The sequence below is a fragment of the Astyanax mexicanus genome, chromosome 25 (assembly GCF_023375975.1).
Source record: "Astyanax mexicanus isolate ESR-SI-001 chromosome 25, AstMex3_surface, whole genome shotgun sequence".
Lineage (NCBI taxonomy): Eukaryota > Metazoa > Chordata > Actinopteri > Characiformes > Acestrorhamphidae > Astyanax > Astyanax mexicanus.
In genome coordinates this window covers 3,609,952-3,637,629 of record NC_064432.1, presented here as the reverse complement: position 1 = coordinate 3,637,629, position 27,678 = coordinate 3,609,952, and the positions used below count along the sequence as shown (strand labels likewise).

The 27,678-nt window shown below is 42.1% G+C and overlaps 2 protein-coding genes across 2 annotated transcripts in view; one reads left to right on the top strand and one right to left on the bottom strand.

The window, feature by feature from the left end:
• LOC103030587 (zeta-sarcoglycan) overlaps positions 1-6,948 on the bottom strand; it is a 252,382-nt gene extending 245,434 nt beyond the window's left edge. The window contains exon 1 of the mRNA XM_049472223.1: positions 6,181-6,948. Within this exon, the coding sequence (XP_049328180.1) occupies positions 6,181-6,222 (42 nt within the window). The 5' untranslated portion in view covers positions 6,223-6,948. The remainder of the gene's footprint in view (positions 1-6,180) is intronic.
• A 7,516-nt stretch (positions 6,949-14,464) lies between these two features.
• Positions 14,465-27,678, top strand: part of tusc3 (tumor suppressor candidate 3) — a 97,048-nt gene continuing 83,834 nt past the window's right edge. The window contains exon 1 of the mRNA XM_049472222.1: positions 14,465-14,587. Coding sequence (XP_049328179.1) covers positions 14,501-14,587 — 87 coding nt within the window. The 5' untranslated portion in view covers positions 14,465-14,500. The remainder of the gene's footprint in view (positions 14,588-27,678) is intronic.

Sequence of the window (27,678 nt, the reverse complement as noted above, 5' to 3'; positions counted from 1 at the left end):
GAGCTTTTTAGGAAGATGATAATCATAATCATGTTCTCCTAATTAGAACCGGACTGGTGTTTTATGGTGTAAATGAAACCCCGAATGAAGCTCGGCTCGTTTGCTACTTTGCGGAGCAAATTGGAGGCGTGTTAAATTTGAAGTGTGCGAGGAGCGATGCTGTAAGCTAGCGCAAGGCCGATATTACGCCACGCTGGCTCGCGCAAACGCCTCACTCATTACGAGAAGATCAGGCTGGTAATCTGAAGTGCGGTTCTCTTTCAACACTGCGCCATTAACCTTTCCATAACTCATGCCTCTTTCTTCACGTAAGCAATCTGCTGCAAATTGCTCCTTTCTCTTGGTTTAAACACGTGCTGTAGGCCATGTACAAACGTACAACAGAAGTCTTTATTCTCGCGCCGTCCCAGCCCGGCAAATTTATATTAATCATCGGAGAGTGGACTCGCGTTGCTCAGAGGGCTGTTGTAATCTGTGTGCCCTTTCGCACTGGCGGAGTTAATTAAGTGCAAAATGGATGGAGGTGGACGGGGGGTTGGGGGAGCATGGGCCTGGCGCAAGTGCCCACGTTACAAGCACCAAGCCTGGGATAAAACAGTCAAATGGGTCCAAGGCCAGTGCCATCAGTCCTGCCACAACTACAGCCATTTGCCAAAGGCAATCTCAGGTTGGCATTAACAAAGCAACAATTTTTAACACAATTCAACAATCAGTAGAGAGCTAACCCTTAAACATAAGGCTTCTTAAATGGTTCTTGGCTTGAATGACTTGGAAATTCTATTGAATAAAACGCACAAATTGGAATTGAACCATTCATTCCTGATCCTGGTTGGAGACATTGCCAGAATCAACCATAATTTGCAGATTTTTATGCTCTAACAGACACTTTGGGTCACTTGACATCCACTATTAGTCCTTGTTTGAACCCAGATAATAATCCTTTAAACACATAGGCCGAGGTTCAACCTCACTCACAAGATAACCCCTAATCCCCTCACTTACAGGTGTGTGCAGGTATTGGTGTTCTCAAGAAGCTTTCTGAGGAAACACTTCCACTGCTTTTGGTAACCTTACTTAGTTCTTGCACTGCAACGGTCAAAGAACTCACTGTTGACATGCAATTACTCTTAAAGGCTTTTATTTTCTGGATCATGTGTAGAACTCTACTAACTCCAGACCAGAAGTAGGTCACCCTTGCTTGACCTATAAAAAGTTCTTAGGACCACCCAAAGAGGTTCTACTAGAGCATCACTCCAAAGAACCTCTTTTTTGGCCTCTTTATTTAGCAGAGTGTAGCACTGCAGACTTAGCCGGTGATGGATGACAGTCATCTGAGGCACTTCTAGCTTCACTGAGCTTGCCTTGGCCTTTACTCCTTTACTCCCGGATTTAACTTCTCAGCCCAAGTCAGTGCTCTTGTGACATGCTTGCTTCAGGTCTGGTTACTGCTGATTCTTTCCAATGTGGTGTAAGATATAAATAATGTTTTGAAGGCTTCAACTTCATACCCACCATCGCCCCATATCAACCAAACACAAAGTAAAGGGGACCAAATTTACAAACCACAGATGCTCAACTGCTTTACAAAGGCCATTTCTTTGCACTGACACCTGTCTATTCGACAAATCCTGCCAAAAAAAACTTAAGCATGGCAATCTATTACCTCCAGGTACATCGTGGTCTACAGCTTGTTGGCATTCTTCACCAGAAACCCAAAGTTATCTGACTTGCTTCTACTTGGGTCACTCCCAAGTTGGCCAGATCTTTGGAAACGAATTATAGATTCTGAAAAGTAACATGTTGAATCTACTGAAAAGCGAAAAATTGAAGCAAGATTTTTTAGCATGTCGTATCAATTGGCCCCTGTCATAATTCATTTGCATAATGGACATGCACACCCCTCCCATACTTCCCTTACCATCAGTGAGAAGTGCCCACCAGGGATTCCTTCCTCTGGCTACTCAGGTAAAGTCGATAAAGATAGATAGCTGACTGCCTGGCCACTGTGTTGTAGGCCATAAGAACAATTAGCCAATGTCTGGCTTTAACTACATTACATAAGGTTATTGTAATTAATATTTACAGTATTATAAATGAATTTTTCATGCCGGAACAATTCTGCTTACAATGGCCTGGAAACCCCTCGATCAAACCTCCTTGGACACCCTTTGGAAACTGATCCTCGGGTACATCTCAAACAGTTGGTTCCTATGCAGTTCCTTTACAAAATCTCAGTCTCCACCCAGAGCTAGCGCTACAAACCAAGCCCATGATAAAAAAGGTGGTCACCAGAGACGATCTTAGGTTTACTGAACTTGTGAGCTTTTTTTGATGCTGCTTACACAGGCCTGGGATCTTATCAACCCCCGAACAGCCTCCTTGCATTCCGCATCAACATCAGAAGCCCAAACGTACCTTTGACTCGGACTTGTTTAGCCTGTACTACTGGGGTTTTTTCAACAGTTGGTTAACTCTTTGGAAATTGATCTTTAAGGTGCATATGAACTGGATTAAATCAGTTCGTTCTTCTCCTATAATGCTGCAATTTTGGAGATCCAACAATCTCCAGCCTTCTACATTCACTGCCCACCCTGAACCTACAGCTTGAGCTGAATTATGAATCAGGTAAGAGCTGGAAAAAAAAGCCCCGGTATTTGCAGTGCAGGGCTGTGACTGAATATCTCTGGTCAAGTGGCGTTCGCTGCTGGCCTACTCCACCTGAAGAATGACCGGCTGAAATCCCAGCACAGCCAGGAAGTCCCTAGAGCTCCAGGCCAGAGCCAGAAGTGTGTGTGAATGAGGTGTGAACGAGTAAATCAACACAGACACGCGCACACACACACCGTGTACCTGCCACAACGGCGCCATCCAGCAGGGCACTCGAGCGATAACATGCTTCAGGGCTACTAGCGTGCGACTGACCTTTGACTACACTGATTAATAAAGTCACTACTAGTGCAAGTACTGTCCTATTACTACTGAACACCAAACACAAAAATATCATTCAATGAATTAACCAACTGTGTGGATCATATAAACAATACAGAGCATTGTAGAGCACCCCCTATGCTTCTTGTAGTGTATTACAGTCTGTCAGAATAAGTCTGTGGATCATATGAACAATATGGAACATCATAGAGTGCCCCCTATATGCATATTGTAGTGCATTACAGTTTTTCATAATGAGCATGTGGATCATATAAACAATACAGAGTATTGTAGAGCACCCCCTATGCTTCTTGTAGTGTATTACCATCTGTCACAATAAGTGTGTGGATGATGCGTGTCTGTGTGTTTGCATGTGAGAGTGTTTATGTGAGATTGTTCATATGAGGGATTATCTAAGAGTGTATATGCAAGAGTGTTTATGTGAGAATATAAATATGTGAATGTTTATGGGACAGAGCATATGTGTGTGCACATGTGCATATGCACAAGCGTGAAAGTGTTTATCTGAGAGTGTATATATGTGTGTGTGTTTAGGTAAGAGTGTTTGTGAGAGTGTATATGTGAGTGTTTATGTAAGATTATTTATGTGAGCGAGTTTGTAAGAGTATATATGTGAGTGTATATGTAAGTGTTTAAATAAGAGTGTTTATATAAGAGTGTTTATGTGAGAGTGTTTATGTGAGAATATAAAAGTGTGAATGTTTATGGGACAGAGCACATGCACGAGCGTACATGTGAAAGTGTTCTGAGAGTGTATATGTGAGTGTGTTTAGGTGAGAGTGTTTGTGAGAGTGTATATGTGAGTGTTTATGTAAGATTATTTATGTGAGCGTGTTTGTAAGAGTATATATGTGAGTGTATATGTAAGTGTTTATATAAGAGTGTTTAAGGGAGAGTGTTTATGTGAGAGTGTATATGTGAGAGTGTTTATGAGAGTGTGCATGCAAGTGTTTACATATGAGTGTTTAATGAGGGTGTTTGTGAGTGTATATGCGAGTGTTTATAAGAGTGTATATGCAAGTGTTTGTGACAGTGTTTATGTAAGTGTGTATATGTGAGTATTTATGAGTGTTTGTGTGAGGGTGTATATGTGATAGTGTATATGCAAGTGTTTAAATATGAGTGTTTAATGAGAGTGTGTGAGACTGTATAGGCTATGTAAGCGTGTATGTGTGAATGTTTATGAGAGTGTATATGTGAGTGTTTATGAGAGTGTATATGTGAGTGTTTACATATGAGTGTTTAATGAGAGTGTGTGAGACTGTTTATGTAAGTGTGTAAATGTGAGTGTTTATGAGTGTTTATGTGAGTGTTTGTGAGCCTGTTTATGTAGTAATGTTTGTGAGATTGTATATGTGATGTGTATGTGTGTATATGTGATTGTTTGTGAGTGTTTATGTAAGAGTGTTTGTGTGAGAGTGCATGTGAGTGTTTGTAAGAGTGTGTATTTGGGTTGGGTTCCTATGTAGAGAATCAGCCGATCAAGAGGCATCGGAATTCAGCACGCGGGAGAGGCTCAGTAACGATTCATTACGCGATCAAAGGGCTCTCTCTCTCTTTCTCACACACACACACACACACACACACACACACACAGCGAGAGCGTACGTGCTCCAATGCTCCTATATCTCTGCAGTTAAACCTGTCAAATGCACACACTCATATTCACACACTCACTCACACACACACCATATGTCTCACTGCAAAGTCGCCTCGAGATGCTGCGCGAGGGCAAGTTCTTACCCTCCAGTTGTCATGCAGCAGCGAGGGCGCGCGGGAAGGAGAGGTGTGTGATTTACATAGACAGAGCAACCAGAACACACACTCTCTGACACACGCACACACACACACACACTGACCTCGCGCCTGTAATCGACAATACACACAGACGAACTAAACGGACCGCATCGTACCTAACATAAATCGCGCACGAGATAAAGTGTGTGTGTGTGTGTGTGTGTGTGTGTGTGTGTGTGTGTGTGTGTGTGTATGTGTGTGAGGGAGAGAAAGGTAGGTAATTGAAATGCACGCCACGCGCACGCACAGCCTCGAGCCCGAGCCCCGTGCAGCAGCAGCAGCACTGAGCAGCACCCAAAACACACTTACACACACACACACACACACACACACAGAAACACGCATGTGCACAGCAGATAAGTCTCGAGCTCTTCTGAGACTAGATACGACTGGAACAGTGTATAAAAAGCAGCAGCAAAATCCTCATCAACATTATCCTCATCAACCTCATCCTCAGCATACTTAACCTCAACATCATCCCTATTCTTAAGCTCATCAGTGTCAACATCATCCTAATCAACCACATCCCCACCATCCTTAACATCATCCTCCACCTCATCAAACTCATCCTCACCAACCTCAAACTGAGTATCATCCTCCACCTTAACTTTATCATCCTCATTATCCTTAACCTCATTCTCATCAACGCCATCCATAACCTCGTCCTTATAACCCTTATCCTCACCATGCCCAACCTCATCATCCCCGAACTCATCCTCATCAACCTCATCCTCACCAACCTCAAACTCAGTATCATCCTCTACCTTAACTTTATCATCCTCTTTATCCTTAACCTCATTCTCAAAAACCCAATTCTCATAAACCTCATCCTCATAACCCTTATCCTCACCATGCCCAACATCATCATCCTCAACCCCATCCTCTTCAATCTCATCCTCACCAACCTCAAACCTCAGTATCATCTTCAACCTCAACTTTATCATCCTCTTTATCCTTAACCTCATTCTCATCAACCCCATCCTCATAAACCTCATCCTTATAACCCTTATTCTCACCATGCCCAACCTTATCATCCTTGAAATCATCCTCATCATCCCCAACATCATCAACCTCAATATCATCCTCAACCTCAACTTTATCATCCTCATTATCCTTAACCTCATCCTCATAACCCCTATCCTCACCATGCCCAACCTCATCATCCTAATCAGCCTCCCCATATTAACCTCAACATCATCCTCATCAACTTCAGCACCATCCAAATACTCAACCACACTGAACCTCATCCTCCACCTCATCATCCTCATACTCATCCTCACCATAATCAACCTCATTATTCTCAATCCTATCAATCTAAACACCATCATCCTCCTCAACCTCACCATTCTTTCATCTTCACCATGCTCAACCTCAATATCATCTTCAATCCCATCATCCTCAGCCTCATCATCCTCATCCCGCTCGCGCTCTTACCTTCAGCGCCTCGATGTCCAGCGCTGCTGACCGGTGCTCCATCCCGCTCACAGCTCGCGCGTGCCCGCACTCCAAGCTCCAGCGCGAGCGCGAGCCCCGTGAGCTCCGGACTCGAGAGCAGCCAGGTTTATTCGCTCATCCGCGCGCTCGCTCGTGTGTGTGTGTGTGGTATGTGGTGTAGTGTTGGTGGTGTAGTGTTGGCGCGCGCGTCCCGAGAGAAGCGTCCCAGCAAGAAAAAAGAGAAAAATATAAAGATATATGTATTGATAACGCGCTCGTGCACGAGCTCCTCCTCCGCGCGCTTCTTCTGATCAGAATCCACAAGACAGAAAGTTAGCACGGTTAGCACGCGCACACTCCGAGCAGACGGCGGCAGAGACGGAGCGCGCGACCGGCGCAGCTCGGCAGATCCTCGCGCATCGCTATATCCGTGTGTGTGCGCGTGTGCACGTGCGTGTATGTGTGTGTGTGTCTGTGTGGAATCCCGCGCTCAGGTTCGCTCTCGAGCGCGCTGCAAAGATCGAGCTGGTGGCTCACACCGAGGGCGCGCTCACTGCGTCTGAGAGAGAGAGAGAGAGAGAGCGAGAGAGAGATGAAGGAGAGGGATAGATAAGGAGGAGAGAGAGAGAGATGAATATAGAAGAGAGTAGAAAGAAAATAAACACAAAAAAGGAGAGAGCAAAGAGATGAAAAGATGAAGAGAGAAAAGGGGGTAGAGAGAGACAGAGAAAGGAGAGAAAGCAGAGAGAGAGGGGTAGAGAGAGAGGGGTAGAGAGAGAGAGAGAGAGAGAGAAACGAGAGAGAGGAAAGAGAGAAGAAGCGAGAGAAAGGACAGAGAGAGAGAAATAGAGAGAAAAATGAGATAGAGAGAGAGAAAGGGAAGAGAGAGTAGAGAGAGACAGACATAGAAAGGAGAGAGAGACTATAGAAAGAGACATAAAAAGGAGAGAGAGAGAGTAGAGAGAGAAGAGCGAGAGACAAAGATAAAGGAAGGTGTGTATAGAATGTGAAAGGGATAAATATTTAAAGCAAAAGAGAGAGAGAATGAAAAGAACGAGAAAGGAAAAAAATAGAAAATATTTAGAGAGTGTGAGAGAAATGAAGAAAAAGAGAAACTGAGATAAAGGAGAATGAAAGTAGAGAAAAAGAAATGAAACAATTGGGAAACTTGGAGAGAGGGAGAAGCAGAAACATAAGAGAGTGAAAAAGAAACAGACAAAGAAAGAGAGAGGGAGCAGGGAAAATGATAGAGAGAGCAAGAAAGGTTAGGGAAGAAAAGAGGGAGAGGCAGAGAGATAAATAAAAAAAGAGTGTAGAGAAACCCGGTGAGATAAAAAAGAGAGAGATAATGGAGTGAGAGAGAAAAAAGTAAGTGGTAGAAAAGAAAGAGAGAAGGGGGAGGTTCTTAATGCATGATTGGCTATATATCTATATAGGAATATGAATAATGTTACACAGAGTGTATATATGTACACACACAGACACACACACACACGCACACACACACTCTCTCTGTCTCTGCAGTGCTGTTTAAGGTTTAATCTGCTCGGTCTGATGCTCAGCCGCATTGTTGTTATTATTTATGTCTCCGTTCAGATAAACAGATCCAGCAGCTCATCACTACCTGACCGGACCTCCCCCCCTCCGACCCCCCCACAACAACCTGGACTACATGACAGCATCCTGAGCACGAGAACAGCCCATAATAACCCTGCTGTAGTGTGGAGGAATGTGCTGCTGTGCTGCAGCGCTCCCCCTTTTTCTCTCTCTCTTTCTTTCTCTCTCTCTCTCTCTCTCTCTCTCTCTCTCTCTCTCTCTCTTTGCATTGAGTCACTTTGTAATTAATCATTTCTTGGCACGAGCTTTTCTGCGAGCGCCTGACCTCGCCTGGGTATGCCGTGCCAGCTCCGGTGACGTCAGCTCCCAGACTGGGGCGAGATTTAAGCCCTCGACAGGTCTGTATGGTCTGCCTGCAGGAGCGTGGCGTGTGTGTGCGCGAGCGAGAGAGCGAGAGAGAGAGAGAAAGAGAAAGAGAGAGAGATAGCGTGTGTGTGTGTATAAATATAGTATATATTACACTATAACACCAGCACACTCTAATTTAAGGTCTAAAAATTCAGTATTAATTGTTTAGGCCTGGGGACTATGTACTTAGTATTTTGCCACTGTCAACATACTCAAACCCAATGCTGATGATACACCCGCCCCCATGCTTCACAGTTGGCAGGGTGTTTTCTTTTCATGCAAACATATCAATATGCAATATGTGTGGGGCCTCTGAGTCAGTGATCTGATCACATGGCCGGTGTCGATATTTTTTTTTATCCACTGCACTGTCCACTCTTAATGATAATGCTCTCTATGATAGCATATCGTCGCTGTCCAATGAAAAACAAGTATCTCCATTTTTGTCGACTTTTAGTTTATTACATAATTTGAACAGACAAACTGTACCTGGATTCCATTGGACGTATTATTATCAAAACTCCAATATCTACCACATATTATCTTTTGAATATAGCTATACAGTATGATATGCTATATATAGTTGAGTGTGTGTGTGTGTGTGTGTGTGTGTGTGTTTGAGTGTTGTGTCCTACATAAACGGACTGCATGCATCATCTTCCTGTCTCCTAAATTCTGGCTCAGTGCTGTTCTTCCAGTCACTTGTGACTGCCTAACACTGTCACCCCTCCCCTTAACACACACACACGCACACACGCACGCACACATGTACACACGCACACTTTCCTAAAGCACAGGTCGTGTGTGTGTGTGTATAAAACAGTGTGAGAGACTTATAATCAGACACAGAAGCATCCAAACCAGCCACCAATAAAGCCCTACCCTCACACCCTCACCCTCCAGCTCATGAAGACCACCATCACTGGCCAACACTGAGAATGAGGAGTCTAGGATAAGCCCCACCCATCTATTTATACCTCAAACTGAGGGCTAGTTCATTTCTTCTTCATATCGTCGCTGTCCAGTGAAAAGTATCTCCAAAACATCAACTTTACAGAAGAGAGAAAAAAAACTTCTACATTTTAATGGAAGTCGAGGTAAAACAAGTTTACTTGGGGAAAAGTCTGCGATGACTTGTTTTTCATTGGACGCCGACAATAAGAGATTTCCTTCTGCACATAGGCCTGTCACAATAATTATATTATAGACTTATCGTTCAATAAATGGATGTGAACTCAAGTAATTTAAAAAATCCTGATATCGTCAATTGTGTTTCCACTCCGAAAATGCATGTATATTGTGATGCCGGTCCAACGTGTTCCAGCTGGGGCAACTGCATTGGAACCTGTATTGACTTTCATAGGGTGTTTATTTTACTCTTTTTTACCCTTTTTAAAGGGTATTTATTAAAATTTTTGTCTCAAAATGTCAAAAATCGCAATAATCCCTAAAAAGTGATGGAACTGGCTCTCATCAGGACCGCCCAAGGAAAGGAAGAGCAAGAGTTACCTCAAGAGTTGCACAGGATAAGTTTATCAAAGTTCCAGCCTCAGAAACCACAATGTAGCAGTAGAAATACAGTAGAAGTCATAGTATCGCAATATTCAACTATACTTATTTGAAATATTTATTAATTTATATGAATTATAGGCCTTATTATAGGTTTTGGACTGAACGGCTAATGCTTCAGCACAGCAGCTCCAGTGCTGAACTCAGACCTGTAGAGCAGCGGACCCCTCCTCTCTCCAAGTCGCCCAGCAGCCCTGAGGAGAGCCGCTCTGATGGACCGGGACTGACATTTAGCACATGGAACCATCCGTTAGCGCTAGCGACAGCGGCGCTGACCTCTGTCTGCCCGGCTGGGCGTCCGGCGCATCCTGTTGGAGAAGCATGAGTCACGCGTCCCTCCCTCGGGGGCGGTTGGGTAGCGTTGAACCAGCATTGTCCCTCTTACGCTTCAGCGATAGCGTGCTATAGCTACAGGACCTAACACTGCATCGCTAAACGCTGTGCGTGAGGACGCTAAACGTCTGAGGGCGTAGCATTTTAAGGTCAGGCTATTAGCTTTGATCAGCTTCGATTCCATTTGAGCTCGTAATTTCGGACTGTCCTAATTCCCAGTAGGAAATTTGAGTTCCTACTGGGAAAGTATACAATATTATTACAATAAAAATTGTACACTGGTTTATTATCACTTCTCTCTATCAGTGTCTAATTAAATCAATCATAAACTAATTTTCCATTATGTTTGCATATGCAAATTATAGCATAATGCACTGTTATTAGCTGGTATCACAAGCAATGCTAACCTGTGACAACGCTAACAACGAAAGCTGACATGCGATTGGTTAACTGGAACACATTCAACCTCGGTGTGCCGTAATTCCCAGCTCCAATATCTGAGATAAATAAAATGCAGCATTATTCCTTTATTTGTCCCTTTTTAAAGTGAACAGATTCACCCTGTTCTCCACAGAGAAGCTCTCAGCTAATAGCATTAGCATAATGTCATGCTAATGCCAAACACAAGGCAACACTTCTCACAACATTATCTCTGAACTGTTAGTCACAACCAACGCCAGTCACCTCAGCTTTCTTTCGGACCGTCTGAGGAGTCTTTCCTCTGTTTTGTTATCTTTCTGCAGTGGACGAGTTCACTCTGTTCTCCTCGGGGAATCTTTCCCGCTAACGTAATGTCGTGCTAATGCCAGAGCAGCTCCCTCTCTTTAGCTTTTAAAAGTCACCGCTGTCCAATAGCCGTTGTGTCGGTATTTGGCTTGCTTTATAACATCAATCACGTGTATGTTTTAGGAAATTTTGGACAATTCTAGGTCTGGAGGGGCAGTTTAGTGCTTTATTTTCTTTAGCACACTTTGCTAACGAGCTCATAATTAGCTAAATCTGCTGTGATGAATGAGGGACAAATACTCTGCAGTGCTGAATTGTTGCTTATTTAATTTCTCTTCAGATAACTATCCTAATTTGGCAATGCGAGCCCTAGAATTAGACAAAAAAAAAAAAAAAAAAAAACTAAATTCAATTAAAACAGTTTTTTTGAAAGTTCATGTTTTTGTTGTTTTGAGTTTGGTGTTTTAGTTGGTCTACAAGTATGGTCAACCTGACCAAGCTAGATAACCAGTTTAACATAGCTTGACCATGCTGGTAGTATACGGTAGTAGTATAGGGTAGAATAGGGGGCATAGGATAGTATAGAGAGGACAGTGTAGTGCAGTAGTATAGGGAATATAGAGCAACATAGGGTAGTTTAGGGAGTATAGGCTAGTAAAGGATTATAGGGTAATATAGGCAGAAAAATGGAGTATAGAGATGTATGGGGGTGATATAGTGTAGTACATGAAGTAGTATAGGGAGTGTATAGTTTAGAATAGTTTAATGTCGTATAGGAGGTATAAACAAGCTAGGGAGTATAAGTTACTATAGGTAGGATAAGGATTATAGGGAAGTGGATAGTAGATAGAAGTAGTATAGTGAGTGTAGGATAGTATATGGAGTATAGGGTAATATAGGAAGTAGTATAGGGAGTGTAGGGTAGTATATGGAGTATAGGGTAATATAGGAAGTAGTATAGTGAGTGTAGGATAGTATATGGAGTATAGGGTAATATAGGAAGTAGTATAGGGAGTGTAGGGTAGTATATGGAGTATAGGGTAATATAGGAAGTAGTATAGGGAGTGTAGGGTAGTATATGGAGTATAGGGTAATATAGGAAGTAGTATAGGGAGTGTAGGGTAGTATATGGAGTATAGGGTAATATAGGAAGTAGTATAGGGAGTGTAGGGTAGTATATGGAGTATAGGGTAATATAGGAAGTAGTATAGGGAGTGTAGGGTAGTATATGGAGTAAAGGGTAATATAGGAAGTAGTATATAGTGTAGGGTAGTATAGGGTAATATATAGTAGTATAGGAAGTATAGAGAGGATAGGTCGTATAAGGTAGTATAAGTAGCATATGGATTATAAGGTAGTATTTGCAGTATAGGGTAGTAGAGGAAGTAGTTAAGGCAGTGTATGGTAGTATAGGGTAGTATATAGTAGTATAATATTAGTATAGGGAGTATAGAGAGGACAGGTCGTATGAGGTAGTATAAGCAGGATATGGATTATAGGGTAGCATAGAGTAATATAGGGTAATATAGGACATAGTTAAGGCAATATAGGGTAGGATATAGTAGTATAATGTAGTATAGGAAGTATAGAGAGGATAGGTAGTATAGGGTAGTATAAGTAGTATATGGATTATAGAGTAGTATATATAATATAGGGTAGTAGAGGAAGTAGTTTAGGTAGTATAGGGTAGTGTAGAGTAGTATAGGGCAGGATATAGTAGTATAATGTAGTATAGGAAGTATAGAGAGGATATGCAGTATAGGGTAGTATAAGTAGCATATGTACTATAGGGTAGAAGAGGAAGTAGTTTATTACGGCTTTAGTAATATTTTTTTTTATGCCCAGCTTTCTAGGAAGGGCCATACACAGCTTCCCTGTGGTAAAATATTGATGAAATCATCAAATGCGAGGTATGCCATGTATTATCATATCCGAAGATGCTTTTTCATGTTGCTCCGCCTCACGTTAGCCACCGTAGCATCCCCCTAATGCTATGCTATGAGTAAATGGTGTGCTAATGGCCGTGAAACACACGTATTTGCTCTTCACGACTCATTGACTTTAATACAGGCCTGCGTCTCATTGTCTGATTACCCGCGCACATCCTCACACAGACAATCAGACCATGCAAACAGACCATGCTAGTTATAACATTTAACATTCCGACAGTTTAATGACTTGGGCTGCTTATCTTTCAGCACTCTCACACCACTTTAAATAGCCTTGCAGCAACACTCACGCACACACTCGCACGGCGCTGGCAAAAAGCTCATTATTCTTTTCTCTTGACCCATCAAATGCCGCTCTAAATGTAATCCTTGAAACAACAAAGAATGAAAATAAAACCGCATCAATATTTAGCCTCTTACAGGCTCTTAGCGCTGTAGGCTAAGACTGTAAAATCTGTTCATAAATCTCAGCACTCTGTCTTTGTCATTGTCATTTTTTCTGCCTATAATTACTATTGCTTTCCATGCTGACAGCCCAGAGTTGTAGATGCATCCCCAGGCTGCAGGCAAGCCTCCATAAATTCTGAAGAGCCCCCTAACGGCATGGAGGGGTGGTGCAGCAGGGAGATGTTGGGGTTCATTTCTTATTACCTGTTGTGAACTGGCCTACAATAAATACAGGGCATGAAAACCTAAAAATGTGTATAGGAGTTGAAATAGCTTAACCAGCTACTTTACCAGCATGAAGTATGAGTCCTCTGAGTGACCAGCTTTTCTCCCTGAATGACCAGCTTAGACCATCTGAAACAGATACCAGATAAAACTGCTCTTCAACTGAATTTATGATTTTTTGGGGGATTTAAGTATTATACCTAAAAATACAGGATAAAATACAGTTAGGAATGTTGGTCTCATCAATGCTTGAATAGTTTGTGGCTGTCAAAATATTAACTTTTTCTGTCTTTTAAATCAACATTTGAATAATTGTAAATTAGGATTAAAGTTTCTGGTTGGTTCTACTGTTAATTTGAATGATAAAATATTCTTTTAAACCATTGCTCATTTTTAAATAGCAATAATAATAATAAGCATATTTGCCATATTATGGCTAGGATTATCTATACAATTATTTATTTATTAATTTATTAATTTATTTATCTATACAATTATTTATGTGTGTATTTGTTTATTTATTTATTTAATAATTTGTGTGCATTTATTTTTTATTTCTGCATTTATTTATTAATATATTTATTTCAACATTTATTTATTTATTAATTTGTTTATTCATTCATTCATTTATTTATCTACACAATTATTTATATGTGTATTTATTTAGTCATTTATATGTGCATTTATTTATTTTTTCATTGATTAATTTTAACGTTCATTCATTCATTCTTTCATTCATTCATTCATTCATTTATTCCTTAATTTACCTATACAATTATTTATGCGGATATTTATTTATTTATGCATTTATTTATTTAATCATTTATTTTTTATCTATACAATTATTTATGCGGGTATTTATTTATGTATTTATTTAATCATTTATTTTTTTTATCTATACAATTATTTATGCGTACATTTATTTATTTAATCATTTATATGCGCATTTATTAATTTATACTTATGCCGTTTTTCGTCCTCCGTAAAGTACGACGTAAACTACGTTTCCCATGATGCCGCGGCGGAGAATCAGCGCTTCGAATTGGCCGCAGCTGCAGCCAATCAGGCCGCGCGGACGCTTCTCTGCGGCGAGAGCATCTTCCATCATGGCGGCGAGCTGCAGGTTTGTGATGCTGGCGGCGCTGATAATGCTGCTGTTCCTGCAGCCCGGAGCCCCGCAGAAGAAGAAAGAGGTGAGCGGAGGAGCTGCGGGGGGATATTGGATTGTTTTGGGGGTTTGGAGTGAGTTAATACGCGGTGAGAGGGGGGTTATGGGGCTCTGTGTGTGTGTGTTTGTGTATCAGTGCAGTGTGCAGGTGGGGGTGGGATTAGGCAGCAGCAGCAGCACTGTAATCAGCTACACAACGGGCAGCTGAGTACTAGCTGTATCAGTACAGTGTTTTCTTTTTAGTTTATCACATTAATAGGTTAATAATAGGTCAGGAGGCAATTTCTAGATAATAGAAAAGGTTATTTTACTGTTCTGAAGGTCTGTGTGTGTGTTTTTAAAGAGCCACTAAACCCTAAACCATATTGTTTTCATTAATAGTCCTACTTAAAATGTTTATATACATTTCCTTACCTTTAAAAAACACTTGTGGTAATATCCGCCTCTTCAGTGGCCTCTCAGGTTCAGTGCTGTGCTGTAGGCGAGGATACGGTTTCTCACATACTCACAATATGCAAATCAGTCATTTAATAATACAACCCCCCTAGTGACGTCCAATCAACTGCGTCTCACTGCTATCAGAGGCACACTGCCCCACCCCTAAACCCATACATCACCCAGTGCCCCTAAACCCAAAGTACTCCCCCCATTATTTTTTTTGTAATTTTTTTATGCATTTTTCTCATTTGAGCTGAGGCTGGAGTCAGCCAAAATCATGGGTTTTAGTTACCCTTTAATACAGTGTAATCCAGTGTGTTTTAGGAGTTCTCTGATAGGCCTGTAACTATATTGACTGAGTGGGGGTGGGTGTGTCATTGGAAATAAATAAATAAATAAATAAATAAATAAATGAATGAATGAATGAATGAATGAATGATTAATTCATTCATTACTGTATTTTTCGCGCTATAGGGCCCACATAAAATCCTTTAATTTAGCAAAAAATCAACAGTGCACCTTATAATCCGGTGCACCTTATGTATGAATTTTACCAGACAAAATAGGCAGCTTCTCCAACTGTTTGTTTTTTTTTTATTTTAAATCTTTCGAAAACTTAAAAAAAAAAAAAAAGTAAAATAACTTTACTGCGAAATATAAGGTTAATAAAATATTCTGTCACATTTTGGGTCTCTGGAAGCATCCTGAACACCCTCTGGGCTTTTTATTTATTTATTTATTTTTGAGCAGGCAAGGTCTCGGGTTACAGCCTGCCTCCAGAATACGTGTCATCAGAACTCTGTCTCTGATTGGTGTGCACACTTGAGTGACATGTCTCTGGAAAGAGCATGAGAGCATGTTCTGGCCTATCAGAGGCTGTGTTCTTAAAGTGGTAGTGCACATGTTTCATTATTATTATTATTATAAGATTTTTTTTTTCTTCCCTATTCGTTACCTAAAAAAAAAAAAAAAAGCTGGTTTCTCTTCCATAAATAAGGACTGCTGGTCATGCATTAAATGAAAGACACAAGTCTGGTGTTGATTTGTAAGGGCACAGTAGTTAGAGGTAAGTGTTGTGATGTGTGTGTGTGTGTGTGTGTGTGTGTGCGCACACTCGTGTGTGTGTGTTGGTGTGTGTGGGATAATCTGTGTGTGCACAATATAATTGAAAAGCTAAAATTCTTATCTGTTAAATAATCTCTTGCTTGCCAATATAGAGCCTATAATTCATCAGATATACTCAGGTGAATGTGGGCTGTGGCTGGGTGTTGTATATGTAGTAGTGCATTTCCAAAAAAATTAATATAATTGAAAAGTTGTTTTATTTCAGTAATTCAGTTCAAAACTTGTGATCTGTTTAAGCGTGTATTTCTTTTATTGTTGACGATTGTGGCTTGTAGCCAATGAAAGCCCAAAAATCAGTGTATTAGAAAACTAGAATATTATATAAGACCTGTTGGTACTTTTGGGCAGTGTGGGCAGTGTGCCAAGTCCTGCTGGAAAATGAAATCTGCATCTCCATAAAAGTTATCATGTTTTAATAAGGTTTCAGTACAGTGTGTTTCAAGTAGAGCAGTGAAAATAGTTTCAGTATGAAATCTCTCTCTCTCTCTCTCTCTCTCTCTCTCTCTCTCTCTCTCTCTCTCTCTCTCTCTCTCTCTCTCTCTCTGTGTGAGTGAGTGAGTGAACTGTACTGTGTCTCTGTGTGTGTTTGCAGTAATAGATGTGTTAAGGTGTGCTGGTGACAGAGCGAGAGGGAGGGATGGATGCAGGGAGGTCTGGGGGAGGAATATTTATCTGTTCTCTGGCTCCTCGTTCATCATCAGGGCTGTGGAATATTTGGCCGCCCTGGGTTTGATTGTGAGTGATGATGTACTGGGGTTAAGCCCTGCATTAGCTCCCAGCATGCTCTGCTCCTGCTCAGCTTGTATGACAGGCAAACACTAAGCACCCGCTTTCCCCGGCACCTGTACACGCACCTTCGCACCTTCACCTTACCAAACACGCGGCCTAACGAATTCCCACAGTTTATAAAACATCAGCTTCGCCAAAAGCTTGCACTTCACTAAACGGCCAGTCGTTTTTCAACATTGGCTTCTTTGAGTCCCCGTTTTGCCATGTTCCCACGCTTCATCAAATGTCTAGAGTTTATGGAACATTGTGTTTAAAACCTGCCAGCTTTGCCGAACACTTATGTTTCACCAAACGCCCATGATTTAAGGATCAAATGCACACTTTGCAAAAAACCAATGCTTTACCAAATGTCCTGATGTATGGGATGTTGATAGGGGTGTAATGTTACAGAAAATTCATGGCTCGGTTCACACGGTTGGTGGAAAATAATTAAGAGGCTGGACTAGTGCTGATGAAACATTTGTCTGACTGCTAAATACAGAACATATTTTTTATTCTTTCCTATTAAACAAAAAGCAACTGCAAACCTACACTTTAAAAATATTTATTGAACACTTAATATTTAATATCCCAGCAGACAAACTCCCCAAAAAATATACTTTTACCTCAGTATTGCTATTTTAGTTATAGATTTACCTCAGTATTGCTATTCTCATCATAGATTTACCCCAAAATTGCTATTCTAATCGTAGAGTCATCTCAAAATTTCTTTTCTAATTATAAATGTGCTTCACTATTGCCATTCCAATCGTAGATTCACCTCAGTATTGCTATTCTGATCATAGATTTACCTCAAATTTGCTGTTTTAAGTGTAGGTTCACCTAAAAATTGCTTTTCTGATTATAAATGTACCTCAGTATTTTTATTCTAATCATAGAGTTACCTCAGTATTTCTATTGTAGTCATAGATTAACTTGGTTTTGCTATTCTAATTGCCCCTCTCTCCCGTGCGATGACGTCATTTAGCGACTTCTAGCGACTTTTAGGAGATTTTAGTAGGGGGAAAAAAAAAATCTATTTTAGGTTAGGTAGGTGACTCCACTATACTGAAAGTCCTGAGTGTGGAGCTGCTGTTGCAGTGTGAACGTCCTGTAAAGAAACTTCAGACACTGAGCACGTCTGGGCTCTGTGGGGGGTTATTACTAAACTATCGCTTACTGAAGAAAAGTATAGACAGAGAGAGTTAGAGTAAACAGTGCTGGGGGGGGGGGAAGGGGAGGAGTCAGTGATAGATGGGCTTTTACTGGTTTGGCTGTAATGTATGTTGTGAGAGCTGCCAGTAAAGCAGAGCTGAATGGTGTTATGATGGAGACGGCCGCCCCGCCGCGTGTTTGATGGAGGTGCTGTAATGGTGCAAACACACTCACACACACACACACACACACACACACACACACACACACACACACACACACACACAGACCTATTTATAGATAGAGAAGGAGTATGATGCTCCTCTCTGTGTGGTGTTCTCAGACGGAGACCATAGCTACACACACACACACACACACACGTTTTTTCATAATGAGAGTCAGTGCTCAGCACGAGTGGAATTAGAGAGACCCCCACAGCCCGACACTAAATCACCTACACCTTCCTCACGCCTGCTGCTTCAGCACTGGTAGCTAACGCTGCTTACTGTGTGTGTGTGTGTGTGTGTGTGTGTGTGTCTGTGTGTGTTTTTGTATATTTTTTCAAGGCCTTACGCATTTCAAATTTTAAGAAAGTTACGTTTCTGATTGTTTCGATAATCAATAATCAGTTAACAAAAATGTTGATAATACAACAGAAATTAACGTTTTTATCCGAAACCGTACAAAATGAAACATTTGACTGACTGTTGAATAAGGATTTTTTTTCTTTCCTATTGAACAAAAAGCAACTGCAAAACAAACTACTATTTAAAAATATTTATTGAACACTTAACATTTAATATCCCGGCAGACAAACCCCAAAAAATATATACTTTTACCTCAGTATTGCTATTCTAGTCATAGATTTACCTCAGTATTGCTATTTTAGTTATAGATTTACCTCAGTATTGCTATCGTAATTATGAATTTCTCAGTATTGCTATTCTAATTGTAGAATCACTTCAAAATTGCTTTTCTAATTATAAATGTACTTCACTATTGCCATTCCAATTGTAGATTCACCTCAGTATTGCTATTCCAATCATAGATTTACCTCAGATTTGCTGTTTTAATTGTAGGTTCACCTAAAAGTTGCTTTTCTAATTATAAATGTACCACAGTATTTTTATTCTAATCATAGATTTACCTCGGATTTGCTATTCTAATTGTAGATTCACCTCAAAATTATTTTTTTTTAAATTCACCTCAGTGTTGGTATTCTAATTATAAATTCACATCAGTGTTGTTATTCTAATTATAGATTTACCTCAGTATTGCTATTTTAATCGTACATTTACCTCAGTATTGCTATTCTAATTAAATATTTACCTCAGTAATCTATTCTTAAAAAAAAACCTTAGTATTGCTATTTGAATAAAAATGTGTTTCAAAATTTACCTCAGTAATGCTATTCTAATCATACATTTAATTATAATTTGCTAAAACCAGTTATTACACATGTATATATCTGCCAGTGGTGATTTTTCTGGCACACAAATACATCTGCAAGTATTGGTTTAAAAGTATATATGTTTCTTAAAAAAAAGGTTTTTATCGGCCGATACCAATATAATTCTGATGTCTTTGTGTAATATAAGTTTAATCACAGAAAAAAATCCTATAATTTATTCAGACTGACCTCCGTGAGCACTCATCTGGCAGAAAAGGTTGCATTCAAATCACTTGAAGCGCAGAGTTCTCGAAAGACTGCAAATACCCAGAAACCCCTGCATGGAGCTGTGTATTCCTACCATGCTGGGATTCCTAATGAAGCCACCTGGCTGCTTCTGGAGCTCACTGTGCTCTCCGACAAATGCCACGGCTGTCAGGTTGGATGGGGCATCAGCAAGGCCATCTTGAAGACCATGCATAAAATGATGTGTGTAAACACGGGTTTAACTACGAACTACATTCAGGCTTCAGGAAAACAATTGTGTGTATTACAGACCTTTGTTTTGACAGGTTCAGGTCATGAGTCCTGATTTTTATCTTTATACAGTATTTTATATCATTGCTAAATAGCTATGCTGTTCCATGTGGTTGTTCTGGTATTCCAGATGGTTGCTTGGTAGTTTGGTAGTCACTGCTGTTGCAAAACCAGACCGGGAACAACAGTGGTTTTCCAAATAAGCGTAAAATTAATGATTACCCGTTCCTATAATCTAGTAGTTGCTATGCTGTTGCTAGGTGGTTGCTGCGGTATCCTAGCATATGCCATGAAAGACTGTGAAATAGTTCTACGTTGGCAAATAGAGTAGTTTGTGTTTCCCAAACTGTTGGTGGCCAGTCCATATGGATCACAGGTTATCTCTAACTAGTTGCTAGGTTTTTCCTATGCTGTTGCGAAAGGGTTGCTGTGGTTTTGCAGATTTTAGTTAGCTATCCCGTTGCTGTGCTGTTCCATTTGGTTGTTCTGGTATCCCAGATGGTTGCTTGGTAGTTTGGTAGTCACTGCCGTTGCTAAACTGTACCGGTAACAGCAGTGGTTTTCCAAATGGGCGTAATCTACTATAATCTAGTGGTTGCTATGCTGTTGCTAGGTGGTTGCTGAGGTATCCTAGCACATGCCTCTGCCCACTTTGCTGACAGTTTCCACCCAGGTTTGATTACTGACAACAGTTTCCATGAAAGACTGTGAAATAGTTCAACGTTGGCAAATAGAGTAGTTTGTGTTTCCCAAACTGTTGTTGGCCAGTCCATATGGACCACAGGTTATCCCGAACTAGTTGCTAGGTTGTTCCTATGCTGTTGTGAAAGGGTTGCTGTGGTTTCCCAGATTTTAGTTAGCTAGCTGGTTGCTGTGCTGTTCCATTTGGTTGTTCTGGTATTCCAGGTGGTTGCTTGGTAGTTTGGTAGTCTGTGCTGTTGCTAAACAGCTACTGTGGTTTCCTAAGTATTTGTGAGGTTAATAGTAATCAATTTCTAAAATGTAGTAGTAGAAATTCGATGCCAAAAAGGCACCGACCGAAATGTCTCGGTACTGCCGTAAATATACTGCAACACCACACTGGCGCACAAAGAAATGCGCATCATTCAAACGGTCCACACATTGCCACTGTGCTGAAAATCCTGTAAAAAATGTGAAACAAACTCAAACAAACTGCAAAATAAAAAAGTATCGCTTGGGTATCAGTATCGAATACAAAGCTTTGTATCTGTCTCGCTATCTAAATTATTAAAACAATACCCGGCCCTAACTTTGTCTGACTCCTCTGTTCCTCTGTTTACACCAATTGGTGTTGAGGAAATCTGAATATGCAGAAGCTGATTTCTCTCTGTCTCTCTGTCCTTATCCAGGACTGGGGGACAGAGTTATCAGCCCAGAGTCAGTCCTGTCTCTGTTGTGTGTTTGATCTGGAGCAGGCTGTGGACCCAAGGCGTAGATTAGGGGGGTCTTTCCAGCCCCCCACCCTTCCTTTCCCCTTTTCCGGCTTCATTAACGGAAGCGATGGTGAATAATTGAAAATGGCACGTAGAGCCGAGCTGTCCCTTTGACGGATGCCGTTTATTCCTGAGACGTCACCCCGGCCCTGATTGTGACATTTTGGCAAATAATTATCGAGTGGTTATTTTTATAGTGGGTGGAAGGAGAGAAGGAGGAGAAAGAAAGTGGAGTCGAGTGGAGAGGGAAGGAAAGAGAAAGAGATAATGATAAGAAAGAATAGGTTGCCAACTAGGAGATACAGTACATAAATGGGTCTTAATCGTGAATTAATAACTGAAGACCAGGGTAATGTACCGATACAATTCACATATTTAATCCATCAGCAGAATGTACTCTTATCTAACCAGAAGCAAAATCATTCTGTTCTCAAAAATAATCAATTAATCAAGCTTGGAAAATGGTTAGCTTTGCCAGTTAGCGGTTAGCCAGCTCCATCATCAGTCATGAGTCCTCAGGATCCTTAGAATCATCGACATTGGTCGATTTTTCTAAGAGTTTAAAGAAATCACAGTTTCGAGCCAGCAAAATTTCCAAATCCACCTTAAACACAGATACAGCAGCATTTGCTGTATCATATGATTCATCATTTAAGGTGGAATGGGAAAATCTGAGGCACCTGAGGCTGATGCATTATTTAAGGTGGAGCAGAAAAGTCTGACCAAGAGGCTATCTAATTGCTAATATCAGCACCCTATCACCGAGAGATTAGAGACAGTAAGATTAGGGTCTAACTGAATTTAAAAAGTCCAGCTGTGGGTAGGACTGCACGATATTCGGATAAAAATTCACTGAAAATGTTCTTTTTTTTCGACGATATATAGCGCGATATTAAACAGTGCAGGGCCCATGGCGTCACCAGCCCTGCCCCCACCCACGTGCTGTCTTGCGTCCGGACCGATCTGAGCTGAGAGCTGAGTCAGCGCCGAGCACTCAAAACCAGAGGAAAACAGCATAACAGTAATCGCAAACACAGTAATTGTTCTTCTTAGGCAGCAGCAGCCTGTCACTTATGCAGACACAGAGACAGCGCTGTGTATCTACTACTTCTTGTGTCAAGGATCAAAACAATGCAACATGATGTGTTTGATTTAATTCCCTTAAGTGACATCGCGCGTCCGCATGCGCACATCGTGATGACGATACATATACGATATATCGTGCAGTCCTAGGTTGAGGTGATGTTGCAGAACTTTACTATTTTTACTTGTTTGTTACCAGAACTTTGAAATAGGATTAGGCCTAAGGCCTAGGTAAGAGCAAGTTGCATGAAGTTCTAGAGCTTGAACACGATGTGTTCATCATTCCAGGAATCCCGTATCCAGACGACTACGGTGCTGCGGCACGTTCTCTGTCCCATACCCAACTCTCTAGCTTTCTTTCACTCGTCTTTTGTTCAGCTTTTCTCCCGACATCCCTCCGTCCTCTCAGCCCCGTCACTTTGAGCGCCTCCCGGAGCGTGACATCGGCTCTGTCGCCTGTTATCGATGTGGTCGTAGCGGGCAGAATCGCGACGTGGCAGGAGATGATTCGTTCGGCGGGACTCCGGTACCGCTGCCTGTTGAACCGGATAATGGCCGGCTCGGCCTTATCAGCACCGCAGCAGACGCACTGCACGCCGCCACTAATGTTAACACACACTCGTTCACTCACACACACACACACACAGACGCACACAAACACACACAGAGCACAGACTTGTAAGGAGTGGATCAGAGAGAGACCGTCATTAGAAGGCACTCGCTCCCTCGCTGTCTCTGTCTCCACTTTTCTCTCTCTCTCTGACCTATACGTCTCTTTCTCAGGCCACTCACTCGCTTTGTCTTGCTATCTCTCTCGCCCTCTCGCTTTCTCTCTTTTTCTCCCTCTCTCTCTGAGTGATGAGGCTTCACATTGTGGCTTCACATCTGCTTCTGTCTGCGGCCTGATGGAGGTGTTGTTTCTGTCTTAGCTGGCACTTAAGAGGCTTTGGGGTAAATAACTGTCACTTAAGCTGCTATCTCTGCTTCAGAGATCCTCCTCAGTCGTGAGCTAGGCTTAGCCGCTGTCTGGGAAATATAAGTCGCACCTTAGAGCTCTGTGTTGGTGTGAACTCTGAGAACTCAGAGAATTCGTCGGTGTCCTGGATGATGAAACCAATTCCTGGCTTTTGTTTAAAAGATGTAGGTATTTTTTAACGCTGAGACGGAGTTTTAATTGAGGCAGAAGCATGAAACCTTTGGGTGGTTTTGATAAAAAAAAAGAAACCCCCAAAAAACAGTAGGTGTTTACGATATGGACAAAAAGGTGTAGTGTGATAACTCTGTTGGATATTCTCATATCTTTGTGAAACAGGTTTAAGTGCTAGATTAGATTTTGGCAGTTGGCTTGGCTGCACTTAAATATTTTTTATTTTATTTTTTTCCTCCCCAAGTTGTAGTTTAATTTGTGCGCCCACTGCAGACTGCTGCCTCGCTCTGCCTTCAGCCTCGTTATGCCATGTGGGCACAGTCTGTAGCATCGAGAGTTCCCTCTGTTTCTGCATGCACCTCATACAATTTAAGATTGCTGCTGTTCACTGATCGCTGGGTTTCACTTTTTTGATGCATTTGTCTTAAAAACCTGTATTGCAATGCTGATTAATTGTACAGACCTTATAAACCCTTATTGTTCTCATTTCTCAAAGAAATTTACCCCAAAGTCTGAAATGTTTAGTAGTCTGTATCCCTTATAAGACCTCTACTGTAAAAGTCTGCAGCCACAGATTTTTACGGTAAATGTCTTCCAAGGGACACAGATTCTAAGGGTTGCAGACTTTTAGGGTGAATCTGTGTCCCTTGGAAGACATTTACCTTAGAATCTGCATTCCTTAGAGATCTGCAACCCTTAGACATCTGCCCTAAAAGTCTGCAACTCTCGGAAGTCCACAGCCCTTAGAAGATATTTGCTTCCCTTGGAAGACATTTACCCTAAAAGTCTGAAATCCTTAGCAGTCCACAGCCCTTAGAAGACACTTACAATATAAAGACCACAATCCCTAGAAATCTGCAGCTGTAATAAAACATTTGCCCTAAAAGTCTGGAAACCTTAGAAGTCAGCAACCTTTAGTAGCCGTTTGCCCAAAACGTCCCAGTGGACCATGCACCACCATTGGGTTGCCAAGCACCATTTAGACTTTTGCAGACCATTCTTAGTGAGAGGCAGTGGTCCGTACTGGACTGATACCTGCACTTAATATATGCTGCGCTAGCCGCTCATGTTCGCAGATGCTGCTGTCAACACCATTTACGGGTAGGTGCAGCACTTGCCGGTTGAGCGCAAGAGTGGGAGATGTTCTCGTGGAACATCTGCGTATGTGTCCAGGCTATTTGGAGACGAGTGAGACTGACATGCAAGTAGATGAAATCATTAGAAAATTATATTAAAGGACTTCACACGTGCTGTGCAGACTGCCGTGCAGAGCTTCACTGGCATACTGGCAAACTTTCCGCATTCAATGCAAAATCAGCTTAAGCCATAAAATTATAAGTGGAAAAAATAGAAGTCAAAATAAAGAGCTAAACAAGGGCCCCATATTTAGTTTGATCCATGGGCTTGATGTCGTGTTCCTGACTTTGTTGGGGAGGAGAGGTAATTTAATTCAAATCGAGAGTCTGGCTTGACGTGCAGCCTTTAATTCATCAATATCTCCTTAAGCAGGAAGCTGCAGCTTGGGTGTATTGGGCGAGATTGGATTGCAGGTCTTAAACACTGTTTTTGATATGCATTGATGACTATGAGTGTTGTCAGAACTGGAGTGAATGAAATGAGTGCAGTCGGTGTGAATCGAGCACTAGCTGGCCAATCGAGCCTTCACTCACAGCTAACCTGCTTCATTTTCCAGCCAACATCTATTAGACAGGAAAATTAGATCTGACTCTCTCTCTTTTTTCCTCCATCTCACACACACACACACACACACAAATGTGCTTTCAGGGCCTCTGTCAGAGAAGGAAATGAATGATGCAACGAGTAAGAGAGTTCTAGTATAAAATAATAAATGAATCATTTAAATCAGTGTAACCCATAGAGGTTTAGGTGAGTCCGAAACCACTAAGAAGTCTGCAGTTGGACATGAAATTTTGCAGTTGACCATAGATGGCCGCAGTCGCCACTAGCCATCCACATTCACCAATAGCCATCTGCAGCCACCAATAGCCATCTGCAGCCACCAATAGCCATCTGCAGCCACCAATAGCCATCTGCAGTTGCCCTCAGAAGTCCGCAGTCGTCTCCCTCAGAAGTCCGCAGTCGTCTCCCTCAGAAGTCCGCAGTCGTCTCCCTCAGAAGCCCGCAGTCTCCCTGAGAAGTCCGCAGTCTCACTGAGAAGTCCGCAGTCTCCCTGAGAAGTCCGCAGTCTCCCTGAGAAGTCCGCAGTCTCCCTGAGAAGTCCGCAGTCTCCCTGAGAAGTCCGCAGTCTCCCTGAGAAGTCCGCAGTCGCCCACAGAAGTCCGCAGTCGCCCACAGAAGTCCGCAGTCGCCCACAGAAGTCCGCAGTCGCCCACAGAAGTCCGCAGTCGCCCACAGAAGTCCGCAGTCGCCCACAGAAGTCCGCAGTCGCCCACAGAAGTCCGCAGTCGCCCACAGAAGTCCGCAGTCGCCCACAGAAGTCCGCAGTCGCCCACAGAAGTCCGCAGTCGCCCACAGAAGTCCGCAGTCGCCCTCAGAAGTCCGCAGTCGCCCTCAGAAGTCCGCAGTCGCCCTCAGAAGTCCGCAGTCGCCCTCAGAAGTCCGCAGTCTCCCTCAGAAGCCCCCACAACCCCCCTTAGTAGTCACCTGTAGCAGTCTATGTTTAGTCTAGAGATCTGCTGTCCTTTGATGACCACATTTACCCTAGATGTTCTTAACCTATAGAAGTCCTCAGCTAACCTGAATGTCCATTGAGGTCAGCATTTGCCACTGCTACCCTAGATATCTGCAACCCTCAGAAGCCCACATTTTACTCTAGATGTACACTAACCTTAGTTGCCTACATTTACCCTCAGATGTCCAGAACCCCACAGTCTGCAGTCCACAGAAGTCTGCATCAAAATATACAAAACAGATATGATACTTGATGATGGTCAGATGTGTTAAAACGCAAAAAAAAAGCCTGAATGAAGTCGTTATGAACGTGTTGAATGTGGTAACACAGACCCGTCTTTACGGCTTGACAAATGCTCCATTCTGATGCCTCGTTCTCCCTCGAACAATCTCCCATCGACTTGCTGTCTCAGCTTAACAGCTCCCCAAAGGAGCTGTGTGTGTGTGTGTGGTGGTGTGTCCTTTCCCATCGTCCCCTTCGTTTATTAATCTCTAGCGGAGTTTGATTTTCTTATAAACGCTGCATAATAAAGTCAGGAGCCTTATTTTTCCTTCCAACGACAAAGAGCTGGGTGATAAAATGATAACAATTATCAAAAGAAAATATTGTTTTGTATAATTGAAAAGGTTAAGACCGAGTCAAGGCCAAGAGTGTGTAGTAGTAGCTGGTTCAATAACAGGGTTAAGGCCTTCACTTTCTTGATGTGCCGTTAGAGCTTAAATGCTAACAGATGTAGCAACTGGGGCGTGGCAAGGTTTGGTTGGTTTAGCCACCATACTAACTTGATACCAGCCTTGGTAAGGTTGAACTGTAGACGTATGGGGTAAGGCTGGTGCTCCAGTGCGACATCTACTGGCAGAGAAAAGCATTGCGCTCATTTAAAGAGAGAAAGGGAGGCCTCAGGGACCCTGTAGAGTACTAGTGGATTTGACGGCCCTTTCAGCAAACAGGAGGACACGAAAAGATGGAGTGAATGAAAGAACAAACAACAGAAAACAAGAGAGCAGGAGAGAGAGAGAGAGAGAGAGAGAGAGCACCACAGGGAATTCTCCTACTTTGGCACAGCCAGCACAATGCTTTCAAACACCCTGCACAGAGGGTGAGTGTGTGACTGCAAGTGTGAACCTGTGTGTGTGTGTTGGCTGTGAGTGTGTTGGAGTGGTGAGCTGTGGCTAGAGAGCTTAACGTCTGTATTGAGGTAAAATCTGCCAAAGGTGTGTGTGTTCCCAGAGCTTACAGATCAGTTCTCCCGATCAGCACCAGGTCTACCATGGTTTAGACCCTGTTCTTAACTGGTTGAGTACAAGGGCTGCCCCGTATCGGCACCAGTTTATCCCCGCTTCAGTACCAGTTCAGCATTAGGTCT